The following is a 14,871-nucleotide window of genomic DNA, read 5'->3' as shown; positions in this document are numbered from 1 at the left end:
GAAATCATAAAGATCGGAGCAGAAATAAATGAAATAGAGATGAAGAAAACAATAGCAAAGATCAATGAAACTAAAAGCTGGTTCTTTGAAAAGATAGATAAAATTGATAAACCTTTAGCCAGACTCATCAAGAAAAAGAGGGAGAGGGCTCAAATCAATAGAAATGAAAAAGAAGTTGCAACTGACACCACAGAAATACAGACTACTACAAACAACTCTGTGCCAATAAAATGGACAACCTAGAAGAAATGGACAAATTCTTAGAAAGATACAAGCTTCCAAGACTGAACCAGGAAGAAATAGAAAATATGAACAGACCACCAATCTCAAGTACTGAAATTGAAACAGTGATTTAAAAACTTCCAACAAAAGTCCAGGACCGGATGGCTTCACAGGTGAAGTCTATCAAACAAAAAAAACAAAAAAAGAGTTAACACCTGTCCTTCTCAAACTCCTCCAAAATATTGCAGTGGAAGGAACACTCCCAAGCTCATTCTAGGAGGCAACCATCACCCTGATACCAAAACCAGACAAAGATACCCCCCGACCACAAAAAAAAGAAAGAAATTACAGGCCAGTATCACTGATGAACATAGATGCAAAAATACTCAACAAAATATCAATACTAGCAAACCGAATCTAACAATACATTAAAAGGATCACACACCGTGATCAAACAGGATTTATCCAGGGATACAAGGATTTTTCAATATCTGCAAATCAATCAGTGTGACACACCACATTAACAAACTAAAGAGTAAAAATCATATGATGATTTCAATAGATGCAGTTAAAAGCTTTTGACAAAGTTCAACACCCATTTATGATAAAAACTCTCCAGAAAGTGGGCATAGAGGGGACCTACCTCAACATAATAAAGGCCATATATGACAAACCCACAGCTAACACCATTCTCAATGGTGAAAAGCTGAAAGCATTCCCTCTAAGATCAGGAACAAGACAAGGATGTCCACTGTCTCCAGTTTTATTCAACATAGTTTTGGAAGCTCTAGCCATGGGACTCAGAGAAGAAAAATAAAAGGAATCCAAATTGGAAAAGAAGTAAAACTATCACTGTTTGCAGATGACATGATACTATACACAGAACATCCTAAAGATTCTACCAGAAAACTACTAGATCTTATCAGTGCATTTGGTAGTTTCAGGATACAAAATTAGTACACAGAAATTTCTTGCATTCCTACACACTAACAATGAAAGATCAGAATGAGAAATAAAGGAGACAACCTAATTTACCATCGAATCAAAAGAATACCTAGGAATAAACCTACCTAAGGAGACAAAACACCTGTACTCCAAAAACTGTAAGACACTGGTGAAAGCAACTGAGGATGACACAAACAGATGGAAAGATATATACCATGTTCTTGGATTGGAAGAATAAATATTGTCAAAATGACTATACCACCCAGAGTAATCTACAGATTCAATGTAATCTCTATCAAATTACCAATGGCATTTTTCACAGAACTAGAACAAAAAATTTTAAAATTTGTATGGAAACACAAAAGACCCCAAATAGCCAAAGCAATCCTGAGAAAGAAAAACGGAGCTGGAGGAATCAGGCCCCCTGACTTCAGACTATACTACAAAGCTACAGTAATCAAAACAGTATGGTATTGGTGCAAAAACAGAAATATAGACCAATGGAACAGGATAGAAAACCCAGAAATAAACCTACACACCTATGGTCAATTAATCTATGATAAAGGAGACAAGAATATACAGTGGAGGAAAGACAGTCTCTTCAATAAGTGGTGCTGGGAAAACTGGACAGCTATGTGTAAGAGAATTAAATTAGAACATTCTCTAACACCATACACAAAAATAAACTCAAAACAGATCAAGACCTAAATGTAAGGCTGGACACTATAAAACTCTTAGAAGGAAACACAGGCAGAACACTCTTTGACATAAATCGCAGCAAGATCTTTTTTGATCCACCTCCTAGAGTAATGAAAATTAAAAAAAATAAACAACTGGGACCTAATTAAACTTAAAGGCTTTTGCACAGCAAAGGAAACCATAAAAAACAAAAACACAGCCCACAGAATGGGAGAAAATATTTGCAAATGAAGTGGCTGACAAAGGATTAATCTCCAAAATAAACTCATGCAGCTCTATATCAAACAAAGCCACAAACGACCCAATCAAAAAATGGGCAGAAGATCTAAATAGACATTTCTCCGAAGAAGACATACAGATGGCCAAAATTCACATGAAAAGATGGTCAGCATCACTAATTATCAGAGAAGTGCAAATCAAAACCACCATGAGGTATCACCTCAACACTGGTCAGAATGGCCATCATCAAAATGTCTACAAACAATAAATGCTGGAGAGGGTGTGGAGAAAAGGGAACCCTCCTACACTGTTGGTGGGAATGTAAATTGGTACAACCACTATGGAGAACAGTTAAAAGCTAAAAATAGAGCTACCATATGATCCAGCAATCCCACTCCTGGGCATATATCTGGAGAAAACCATAATCCAGTGTTCACTGCAGCACTATTTACAACAGCCAGGACATGGAAGCAACCTAAGTGTCCATCAACAGAGGAAAGGATAAAGAAGATGTACATATATATGATGGAATATTACTCAGCCATAAAAAAGAATGAAATAATGCCCTTTGCAACAACGTGGATAGACCTAGAGATTATCATACTAAGTAAGTCAGACAAATATCATATATCACTCATATGTGGAATCTAATTTTAAAAATGATACAAATGAACTTATTTACAAAACAGAAACAGACTTACAGATATCAAAAACAAACTTATGGTTACCAAAGGGGAAATGTTGGGGGGAGGGATAAATCAGGAATTTGGGATTAACATACACACACTACTGTATATAAAACAGATAACCAACAAGGACCTACTGTATAGCACAGGAAACTTTACTCAATATTCTGTGATAACCTATATGAGAAAAGAATCTGAAAAAGAATGAATATATGTATACGTATAACTGAATCACTTTGCTGTACACCTGAACAGCAGGTACACTCCAGTAACATTAAAAAAAATTTTTCCTCTCTGTTCTCTACTTACTATTTAGTAGAGACAAGGATGAGGAGAAAAATAGCTAAAAGGCAGGAAGACACGCAAGAAAAAAAACCAAGAAGTGAGGCCTAGACAAGCTGAGATGGAATCCATTCCTAAGTATCTGAGACTTGGCCCAAATTAAAATCTCTTCAAAAAATGAAAGAAGGTCCCCTTTTCGTTGGAATGCCCTCCAACACCCTGAAACCTGCCGAATATGTTCAGTAAACATCTTTGGTTACAATAGTATGCTAGAACTTGGTCTTTCTGTATAGAAACAATGAAATTTAGCCATCTGAACAGATAAGCTGAATTTCTCATGTACAGGCAACTCTCTGCCCTTGAGTACCACTTGCTTTGGAGCTGGGGAGCTGCCCAGGAGACTGTGGGGATTATTGGTTCTTCAGAAGGAAGACTGAAATTATTTAACCTGCCTGTAGGAAGCCAGGGCCAGATAACCTGTGAAGTCCCTACTGTGCAGCCAGGACTGTGCACAGGACTTCTCATCATAAGAGGTCAAAAGACCCAGCAGACTGCTCTTCCTGACCCACGTGAATACAAGATGTGGGGGCTTTTCCATCTACCAAGTTGAAAGTCTTCTGAAGCTGAGCATCTGATTAATATACATATCATTATCATCAACAAATCATGAAGAGAAACAACTGCCTTGAGGACACTTTATAATTAATAGGAGGGAGAGGTCACTCCAGCCCACCATGCTATATCCCTTCTCTAACTAGTAAACCACTGGCTGATTCCCCCACTCCCTCTGACACTCATGGCATGTAGTTATTTACTGTTCACATATTAGTCTTATCCCCTCGAGTTGTGTACAAACTCCTTATGGTCAGGAACTATTCCTAATACATATGCTGAAGCTTTTCTTATTCCTAGCACAATGTTGGGCACATAGTAAAAACATAATATGCTTTTTATAACCTGAACTAAAGTCCATTCCAAGATGGATGACCTTGATGAGAGGCTTGTAAAGCACCTGTTACACATGGGAGTCTTAATGTGAAAAACTCACTGGGGCTTTGTGGTTCCTGGGTTCCCGGGCATAAGAAAGCTCGTAGATTTCGTCTTCAGTGTAGTAGAGATCTAGGGATAACTGCAGATCAAAGGAGAACAGAGTTAATTGCTAGGATGCTGTTTGCCTTTCCCAGGGCCGATGTGTTTCTTTCTTGGTTCTTCCTCTCTAGTGGTTTACCCTTTTAGGCTGTAAGTCATTTGTTTTTAAAAATTCACAAAATTTTGGGGGTATAACATCTACTATTGCAGTAGGGCAAGCGTTAGTTTTTGTTAAAATATTTTTAAACTTTGGAGAAGTCTCAAGATGCCCACTTTTAAATTATGGTTTAATAGCTAAGCTTCTAGGCAGAGCTTAGGCCGAAGGCCCTATCTAGTCAGATGGTCCACACCTCACGTGTTCTCTCCCAAAGCAGACGGATGATCTGAAAGGACAGTTTGCATGGCCTGATACCATTAAAATTTGATTCCAGCAACAGAACCCAGTTTAAATGATAATAGGTAATATCAAACAATATTAAGAGTTTCATATATCTTAGAAAAACTTTAGAGGAGAGAGGTCTTAGAAATAATCTTGTTCTTAATCTGGATTCTATGCATGGGCTTCAGGGGGTTCAGAACTCAAAAACATCCGTATTTTTGAGTATATATGGCTTACGTATATTTTGGGAGGGAAATGCTTAGTTTTCCTCACAGAATTTGTGAACCAAGAAAGTTAAGGTTCAGTGCCTCTTTCCTCAGATGATGCTGTCTAAGGCTGAAACTAGCCAAGGTCACCTGGACAATTAGCAAAAGGGCTGGGATTAGACACCAGCTGGATGCAAAGCCTGAGGCACTATCAGAATAATCCTGTGAGGTAGGAAGAGGCTACAGTGATTATTCCATTCTGCAAAAAAAGCAGATTAAAAACTGTCTAATTTTAGAACTGAAAGAGAAGGGAGAAGTCATCGCAGAGATGAGTCCCTCTGATTTTACAGAGAAGGAAACAGAGAGAGTTATGTGCCCACAGTCAGTCACACAGCTGGTGAACTATAGAATCACAGGAGTGATTCTGGAAGGGAGTTCATCTGATCTCACCCCCCACCCAAAGTGCAAATCCTGGTCTCCTGCATCACTACAAGTGTTCGCCTGCCCTTGGCTTAAATGTCTCTGGGATCCAAGCCAGTGGTAGCAGGACCCAAATAATGAACCTATTTTTTTCTTTTTTTTTTAAACTCAATGCCTTGTCCTTTTTTTAAATGAAAACCGACTGTCTCCAATCTCTTACCAAGCCTTGTATCCTGATTTGCTATCAGCTCCTCCCAGAGAGCTTAGGACTGGCTTTTGTAGGGGGAGGGGAACACTCCTAGAGGTCCAAAGGGCATGGTGCTTAAGAGCACAGCCCCGGAGTCCCACCACCCGGGTCTGAGCCCAGGATCTGCTGCTTAATAAGTGTGGCTTCTGGCAAGTTACGTCTTTGTGCCTCAGAATCCCCATCCATAAAATGGAGGTAATGATAGTATCCACTTCATAGAGTTCTTGTGAGGCTTAACTGAGCTGATCTTTGATGAGGTAGCGCTCAGTAATTTGTCTCCCATGGAGCCTTACCGTCAGCAGGTGCACCAGGTCCTTGTTGGCCTCCAGGGGTGGGGCCACCTCTTGCAGCTGGACCAGTTCATTGATATGATTGTAAAGGGCCAGCAGCTTGTGGACGTTCACCTTCCCCTCCTCCAGATAGTCGGGCATGGCTTCATACAGGGAGATGAGGTCCTTGAGGTGTACCCCCAGGATGGGGATCTTGAAGTGGGTGCACTCCCCGTAGGCACGCCGGTAGTTGTCATAGTTTCTGCAGGAGGACAGCAGCTCGGTCATCTCACCCAGAACCTACAAAGCAGAGGAAGGGAGCCAGTCACAGGTACCATCCAGGCAGGCTGCGTTTCTGCAGCGGCTGCCTTTTACTCTCAGCTCCTACCATAATTTCACCCCGTCCCTGATTTGTCAGGCAGGGGGTGGTCCACCTAAAGGTGTAGATTCTGACTCCCCAGTTAAAACTCCAGCTTATGTCAAACATCGCAGAGTAGATTTAGAAAACGCAAGGTGTGCTTTACTACATAACTGGAAAATTCTAGATGAGGTTTTATTTACCATTTTTATGCTAAAATTGTTCTTTAAAAAAATAAGTAAGCACACGATAAAAAAGATTTAAAAAGTACAAGAGTATACAGTGCATAGTAAGTGTCTCTCTGACCTCTACCCCAAGCCACTCAGTCCCCTTCCCTAGTGTCCTCCGAATGATTCCAAAGACACCGCACCGCATAACACTTCAAGTGTGCTGCCCACGCAGCTGGCGCGGGGAAGCGTGTTTCCAGCGTGGCGCTTCAGTCACCTGTCAAGTGTTGTTATTCCTTATGCTGCGCTCTGTGGGCCTTGGCTCAGTGAGTCTCAAGATGGGCCTATGCCTAGGAAGCAGGCGACATTCCACCCATGGACCGAAACCCTGGATAGGGAGACTGAACAAACTAGACCAATTCCCAGCAATGGACCTGAGAGAGGACGAGGCAGAGGCCGTGGGGGGCTCTGCGTTAGAGCCTGTGCTCTGCCGTGGCCAGAGGGCGCGTGGTCGCTCCCAGCACAGCAAGGGCACAGCCAGGTCTGCTGTTCCTTCCAGTGCACCTGCTTTAAGTCAGCACGCAGTTCACAGAACCCCACCCCCGTGTGTGGTGACCAGCCTTCTCAGAAGCAAAGACAGGAAGGAGAGACTCACGTCACAACACAAAACAACCATTTTAAACACTGTGCTGGAAATTCCTGTAATAAAATCGTGGCCTAAAGAAGTACCCTTTCTCCCGATGAAGAGCTTGAGGTCTGGGAGTCAGCCCCCGGCAGCCATGTGGCTGCCAAGAGAGCCTCCTCACACACCTCTAGGAAACAGGGCGCGCGAGTGTGGAGTGTGGGAAATGCTCACAAGACGAGAGACTAGCAGCAAAGATGACAGGTATTTTTGTTCCCCTTGGAAGGTGACATAAACTACTGCAGGACACTAGCTTTAATTCTGGACTTAGGAATTCACTATGCAGACCACCCTGAAGGTCAAGCAGCTACAGACAGGAAGCACTGCTATGGGGGGACCCCAAGCTGCAAAGCAGCAAGCTACATCTTGTAAACGAAATGACACGAAGGCACTTTAAATTCTGTGATTCTCTCCCTCTGAGACACAGGCAGTCTTCAGTTGTTCTGCCTGCTCCCAGCCAGCACTATGAGGGAATTATAAGGTGACCAGACCACTGGGAGGTGGGGGTGGAGCGGTGTCCCCAGACCCCAGCATTGTCAGACCAAGGATGATTAATAAGAGGCTTTCTGAAAGGAGGCTGAACACCTGGGAAAACGGATGTGGCAACGAGTCTCATAACATCTCTCCCTAAGAAGAGAGCTCGCGAGGGGACTGGGGTTTGAGTTTAGTAAGGGAGGCCAAATGAGATGAAATACCCAGAGCAGCTGTTATCAAACCCATACCATAAGTAGCTGCATTTATACCTGTACTATATCATAGTGGTTTACACGTGTGATAACATCCGTAGGTATAAAGGATTAAAGTCCTTTCTATAAAATCTAATTAATAACGTAGGAAAGTACATAGGACACTTAAGAAAAATGTTCCTCAATAAAATACCACCTATTAAAAAATGGTACCTGAAAAGCTCATTTCCAACTATCTGGAAAAATTCAGCTCTCCATAATGTCACTCTCCAAGGGTTCCAGCTAGCTAGGTTTCTAACGTGTCACTAAATAACCTCACTTGACATGCAGACTGAACTATGGTCACTGAACCACTCTTCCTTGCTAGAGCAAGTGAGTTCTCACTAAAGATGGTGACTCCGGACACTCAGTGGCATACGAACATGGGAAACACACACACATTGTTTCAAATCACCAGCGGGAACGGGTGCAGTAACACTGCGGCCAGACTGAGTCACAGTCACCCTCAAATCTGTGACATCCCCATTCCTGTCCTGTGGGTTTTCTTAGGGGTTGCTTCCTTGGTATTTTGCCTGGTTGAAAAGGGATGCTTTGGTTTGGAAATGCTCTCTGGGCTGCCCCTCAAGGAGGAAACGCTGACGCTAGTCCTAGGAATGCTGCTAAGGGGCCGGGGAGGAGACAGGAGCACTGACCTTATTGATTTCATGCGGGACATGTGAACTTGTCTCCTTGAGCCTGGAGATTGAGCTGTGACAGAGCCCTCCTATCACAGCCATCAACGTATTGAAGTTCTGTAGTTGGTGGAGCTTCTGTGACACAGAAAACAGAGTCACTGTACATGTCAGTTACATGGGACCTTAGATGCTGCCTCTCATCTCTGTGTTATGAGTTTTCCTAATTCTGGCCAAAGGCTAGCAATCAGGTATTGCAATTTTCTGTCCATTTCTTTCCTAAGGCTTAATTCCAGACCAGGAGGTCCCAAATCTAGCAAAGCGTCATGTCTTCCTCCTTTAGTTTCAGCTGGTCTGTGGACCACCCTCTACAGCAGTGGCTTCTAACACCCAAAGTACTTGTTTAACACAAAGATTTCTGGACTCAAGTACAGATGTTCTGATTCCCCGGATCTGGGGTTGAGCTTAGGGATCTGTGCTTTAGTTAACATCAGAGCAGGTGGTCCATGTACCACACTTTAAGAAACACTGGTCTAGAACATCTAGAGATGAAAAAATATATCGTTCAGCATAATCCTTTATATCCTTCACCCCAAAGTAACCAGACTTTTATTTCTGAGGGCAACGCCAATGCCTATATAGCACAGTAACTGGGACAGAGATGCTAGAATCTCTGTGAAATTTCAAATATGTGTTCACAGTATCTGCTTTTCTCTTATCAGATGCCTAAACTCTGCCCCTCAAACACTAAGCCCAGCCATTCAACACAACATGGGCTCACAGACCTAAATCAGGCTGGTCCAGCTCCACTAAAACCTGAAGTTGCCCTTTCCTTTGCCATGTGGGCCACATTTGGTAAAACAATATAGGCTGGTAAGCATCTTCTGAAAAATGTTAAAGATCTAAACAGATCTAACCATATCCTGACCTTGAAGATGGCCTGTAGGGCCCTCTCCATACTGCCCTTGTGTGGGATGTAGAAGAGTCACCGTATCTAGATCTGGGGACAGGTAAAAGTGCACAAACCCCACCAGGAGGTTCATGATGAGAAAGCAGCTCTAATGGATAGACTAGGCTGGGGGAAGAGGGGATAATTTACCTCTTAGCCCAGGCACTAAGTCTTAATCCAGTCACTCACCTGAGCCACCTGGATGAACTTGATGAAGACTTCAGCTCGGAGCTGGGGGGTGGGGCGGCTGAGAACCATCAGTTGTACCCACTGGGAGATGCCGTTACACAGGGCAATGGACCGCTCCATGGTAGGGTTCTCCTTCACGCAGCTATTCACGAGGTAATTCTGATAATCGGAGAACTGGGGAAAAAGAAACTCATCAGGACTGCCGCTCCAGTATTCTGGGAGACCCGAGGGGCATATTACCTCTGCTGAGTTGATGGCTAGAATCTGCTAAGGGACAGAGGAGCTCTTGGCTTTCCTCTCCTGCAGACAAGGATGGTAGGAAGGACATCTTTCTTATTCTACCCACAGCATGGTCCCTCTACATCAAACGTCATTAGGCCTAAATGGATGTGTACACATACAAGTTAACCCCAATATTATGTTGAGTAGATAGGGATAGTGCCCCTTTTCAATTCTAAAGAATACAGTATACAAGAAAAATCTCAGTACTAGTTCCAGCTATGTTGCTGAACGTAAGGGGAAAAAAAAAAGATCATCTCACAAATTCTACTGTGTCACACACTCTTTTTCTCTCTCTCCTAGCTGTTTTCTTAACTTAAAAATGGGATAGGGCTTCCCTGGTGGCGCAGTGGTTGAGAGTCCGCCTGCCAATGCAGGGGACACGGGTTCGTGCCCCGGTCCGGGAAGATCCCACACGCTGTGGAGCAGCTGGGCCCGCGAGCCATGGCCACTGAGCCTGCGCATCCGGAGCCTGTGCTCCGCAAAGGGAGAGGCCACAACAGTGAGAGACCCGCGTACCGCAAAAACAAAAACAAAAAAAACCGGGATAACATCTGTCCTATTTAGGACACGGAATTGTTAATAAGATCAAACATGATAACCTGTGAAAGCACTTTAACTTTTCAAAGTACTACATAAGTGTGAGGTGGTGCTAACAGGATATTATTAACCTCATGATCAAACAGACCTGTTTGGATTTCCCTCTATTCGCCAACTCGAGCAGGGGTGAAGTGAGTGGGGTACGTGACACTGGTTAGCTATTATTTGGGGACCACAGCTTCCCATTCACCTGGGCAATGGCATTCACTATGGCTGACGCTGAAACAAACAGCAGATGTGAAGCTGGAAATGTCCCAGAAGATCAGTGTATAAGTCATGACTGCAGCTACTGTGTCCCTGTCACAAACAATCCTTCTGCTCAAATAGTATAACAGAGAGAGGAGAGTTTGCTCTGCTCCAGTGCTCCCATGGGAGTTTTCAGTGCTGTTCCCCAGCTATTTCCAGCTCTCCATTTCTCAACTCTGCCCTTTGAGATCAGGTGTGACCACATGACAGTTTAGCCAGGAGAATGTCAGTGGAAGTGACGTGATGACTTTTTTTTTTTTTTTGCAGAAACAAGGGAACTGTTTTAATAATGATGTTTATATTAGTAATAGGCACATTCCAGAAATAAAGAAAAATCCTCTTGCTGGGATTGTATTGGAACGAATGCTTTTCAGGGAAATTCTTTTAGGAAGTTGAGCACACTGTCATTTCATACCCTAAAGATCTTTAGATATTTAGGAGTTGCTGATAGACGTGATGACTTTTGAGATAGAAGAGCCAGTGAATGACTGGCTATGTTGCCTTTCCAGGCTGCAGAGATCGTGGAGATCTATGTCAAGATGAAGCCTCCCACACCCAGGCTCTGAGCACCTGTGGTCAGCAGAGGCCCCTGTGTAGCAGGAGTGAAAAATAAACTTTTGCTTTGTTAGGCCACTGAGATTGGGTGGGAAGGGTTGAGGGGGTTGTTATCAGTGTACATACCTTAGTCCTGCCTGACTAGTAATACACTGATGAGAAGATCTCATAACATGAATAAAATGAATGCAAATTAACTGAGCCCCATTTTTCTGTGCTGTTTGCTGATGGGTGGAAAAATATGAGTAGACCAAACCTACTCCTTAAGAGAGACATATACAGCACAAATCTTACCGGTTCTAAGAAAAAGTTCCCCGATTCATTCCAGTGAATACATTTATATACCCCTCCCATTCGAAATGTAACATATTGAATCCACTTGTTTTTTAAAAGAGTTATCTCAGTATAATTCTTCCCCCCTCCAAAGTATTATAATAATAAGCAGAAAATATCAAATGTCACTCAATTCATAGCAGAGATAAATTTCCCTCCCACCCTACGTGGGGAAAACTGTTTAGAACTGTGTAGGTAAAACAAAAAGATCCCCCCAAAAGTCTTCTACGAGGTGACCGTGACATTCAAAAGAAATGAAGGTTCAGGCTGATGTCTTCATTTGCAGCTAGAACCCTGCACCGACACTGGGGGGAGCACTGGCGCAGAGGCCTTGTTCTGCACTGACTTCCCTTCCACCTCCACCGATCTGAGCCCTGGCAGGGAGCAGAGAGCCCACAGGCCTGACAGAGCAGTCCTACCAATTGGGCCCCAGTACAGCTCAGATTTCCAGTGTGATAAATGGCTCTTTTCAGTGTCCTTCCCCCGTGACAGGAGAGGCACTGCCAAATGGAAACCCCCCAGGGGGAGTGTTCCAACTGTGGTTCTGTCTGAGGGGAACCAGTGAGGAGACTGGAGGTCCCCAGGCAGATGAATGCTTGGAGACGTATTTCCAAATTGGGCTGGAGGGGGTGGGGAGGTTCCTGGCTGATTGGCAAAATAGCTGTGTGAAAACAGGGAGGCTGTCAACATTATGGGAGAAAAGCTATAATAACCCCTGTAACCTGGTTTGCAGCTCTCCTTCCAAACACAAGCAGCCTCAATTAATTGGTGCTGAGTGACCGAGAGAGGCTTGTGACCCTGTTCTCAGCTCTGACTCTAATAAACTGTGTGACCTGGTCCAAGCCACCCCTGGGCCTCCATCACCTCAGCAGGGAACAGGTACATCTAAGAAACGCATCCAGCAACTAGGTAGTCTCTACTTTTAGAGCAAAGCTCAAAACTGTATCTTTCCATAGCGGTGGGGGCTGAATGGAGTCATTTCTCAGGAAATCATATCGGCCAGTGAGGCTCTGTTGGCAAGTTCTCTTGTATGGAGCTGGTGTTCTTTGGTATCACATATGGAGTTTCAGTGAGCAAGGTTTGTGTCAGCACAGTTTCTCTCTAGAATCAGGGGAGACTGCTGGGCCATGTCAGCACCACCTCAAGGGTTTAGGTAAATTCTGGGCCAGACCAGTAGCATCTGATTTATTTTGAGATTTCCCACAGCCATCCAAAGCCTATTCTAGAATGAATTCAAGTCCTCTTACAGGACTTAGCCTCATTTTTTTGGAGGAAAATTAAAAAAAACCATTCTGGAAGCCTAATGATTATCAGGAATAAAATGTGTGTGTGTGTATGCGCATGCATGCTGTGTGTACACTCATGTGTGCAGGGTACCATGTGTGCCCACAGTATTGCCACTTGAGCGAGTGGTGGGCTGAGGGAGGTGGGCTTGGAGGATGGGAGCGTGCAGCAAAGCAGGAGCAACAAATAAGGCAGCGTGTCCTGATTTTCCCAACGACACAGAGTGATGGCAAAGCCTACCAGCGCTGAGGGGGCCTCTAGGGTTAGGAGGTGGATGGCCTGTTGAATTCCTCTGCTTATTTTCAGAGATATCCCAGGGAAGCTTTTCTCCGGCCCCTCGGGTACATACAGATATCCTCCGGAAGGACTTGAACTCCAGGTAGGTAAGGTGCTCGGAGAGCTCTTCTGGTTCCAGATGGTCAAAGAGCAGGGAGACTTTTCGTTTCTTGCTGGTGTTCGATTTTATCCTTTGAGTCAGTTTCCTGGACCAGTCACGGGCATTTCTTTTGTGGGTAAAAATGAAAGGGAGAAGACAGGGAAAAAGAATAAATCAAAATTGCTTTTTAATGCAAATAAATCCATTAACACTTCCCACAAGACTATGCAAAGCACCGTTACCTAACTTTCCTTGGTCAAAGCAATGCATTAACAGTTTCCCCACATCAGTTTTTCCTATGGTGGCGACTAGGAAGCTTTGATGGTTTTCCTTGAGCCTTCTGAACGTGCCACGGGAACTGGGTAAAATGCATTTGTCTTAAGTCTGTGGGAAGGACAGAGTCTTGGGCATTGTTCACAGTGTCCTGGCTCCTCTGTGTAGCCCTGGCAGGTCTGCTCTCTCCATGCCTTCTGTGTGTTTCCTCATCTCATGAGGGTGATGGGGACTCTATGTGGTTGGAAATCTCAAGGTAGTGGGGCAGTTTTCATGCCAGAAAAGCACAGAGAACCACAGAGAGGAGATGCCATGCTGGGTAATCATGTGTAGGAACAGGTGGTCATTCTGGGCAGACTTGTGGCATTTTCCTCAAATGTCCCCAGCCACTGAAATGACCAAGGAAGTCTAGCTAACCCTAGAGCTAGCCCCCCACACATTTTCTTGTAATCAATCCACATGTTTCTTATTCAGTTTCAATTTCCTACACTAAGGAAGCAAAGAGAAAGGTAGCAGGTTGCAGATCTGTGTTTCCCAAACCTGTATTCCTGAGAACCTTGTCTCTTGACAAAAGGGTTCTGTGGTCAAATGAGTTTGGGAAATGCTACAAATTCAGCCAAAGAGCATATTACACACTCTGAGATGCATTGCAAAAAGGAAGTTCGACTCTCTCTTTCTCAAGTATATCTGGTAGGGCAATATCCCACTGACTAATTCCTAAAGAATATACCGTGGAAAATATCGGTAGAGGAAAGTCAGCTAGGGGTGTATTGGGATAAGGAAATCAGGGTTTGAGAACTGCCCTGGGCCCTGTGTGCTGCATTTGAAAAATGAAGACACTGTTACTGCAAAACCTTCTTTTACCTCTCAAGTTATTATAATTCTAAGCAAAGAAGTACAGAGAGTCCAACCCGCTATGTAGATTTAATTGGGACTCTGACATGTGATTTGGAAATCATTTCCACACGGCCACGGCACAGGGCACTGAGGGCTCTCACAGTCCAGATTCTGCTCTGCCATTAACTCAGCTAGCTGTGTGACCCCAGACAAGCAAGCCTCGCTGAGCCTGTTTCCCAGGACGTTGGATAAAATCATCTTGCAAATATGTTTCAGTCCTAGAATTCTATGTCCTAGGGATCTGTATTATTCCAAAACAAAGGGGCCACATTGTGAAAACCTTAGCATGTGATGAGTGTACTCTCCTCTCCCCAGATTAGGACAGGCATTCATTTTTCCAGAGTGGGGCCATCTCATAAATAAGAAATCCAAGGAATAATATGCAGGATTCCTGAGATCCTTTCCATCTCTGCATAGGTCTAAGTGTCTCTTGCAGAACTTCTTGGCCTACCGAATATGTTATAAACCCTTTGCTCGATCCATTTTCCAGCAGTCCCTTCCCCGTTTATAAGCGCAGGGGCCCTCCAGGCGTTAGCTGCTGAAGAGGCACCAATTTAGTCACCACACTTTCAGTGTATTGAGATTTATATAAATTTTAGTCAATATCTGGCTTCCTGATTTCTTTTTCACTGAGACTTCTTTTTTCCTGCTCTTGGATATTAG

General features: G+C 43.8%; 1 protein-coding gene across 6 annotated transcripts in view; it reads right to left on the bottom strand.

Moving 5' to 3' along the window:
* The window catches only part of RASGRP1 (RAS guanyl releasing protein 1), an 86,918-nt gene that overhangs the window by 14,853 nt on the left and 57,194 nt on the right, over nucleotides 1-14,871 (bottom strand). For all 6 annotated transcript variants that reach the window (XR_016392132.1, XM_089907387.1, XM_022587508.3 and 3 more), the window contains exons 6-10: nucleotides 13,012-13,165; nucleotides 9,366-9,539; nucleotides 8,249-8,365; nucleotides 5,688-5,963; nucleotides 4,102-4,182 (exon numbers count right to left, since the gene is read on the bottom strand). Coding sequence is in view for 5 of the 6 variants with exons in the window: in XM_089907387.1 (XP_089763513.1) it covers nucleotides 4,102-4,182; nucleotides 5,688-5,963; nucleotides 8,249-8,365; nucleotides 9,366-9,539; nucleotides 13,012-13,165 (802 nt within the window). In the remaining variant the exon portion in view is untranslated. The remainder of the gene's footprint in view (nucleotides 1-4,101; nucleotides 4,183-5,687; nucleotides 5,964-8,248; nucleotides 8,366-9,365; nucleotides 9,540-13,011; nucleotides 13,166-14,871) is intronic.

Source organism: Delphinapterus leucas, chromosome 2 (assembly GCF_059928025.1).
Source record: "Delphinapterus leucas isolate spDelLeu-1000000601 "Yukka" chromosome 2, BTC_Dleu_Yukka2, whole genome shotgun sequence".
NCBI lineage: Eukaryota > Metazoa > Chordata > Mammalia > Artiodactyla > Monodontidae > Delphinapterus > Delphinapterus leucas.
Note: the sequence above shows the minus strand (reverse complement) of the source record. Positions and strands in the feature narration are given on the sequence as shown.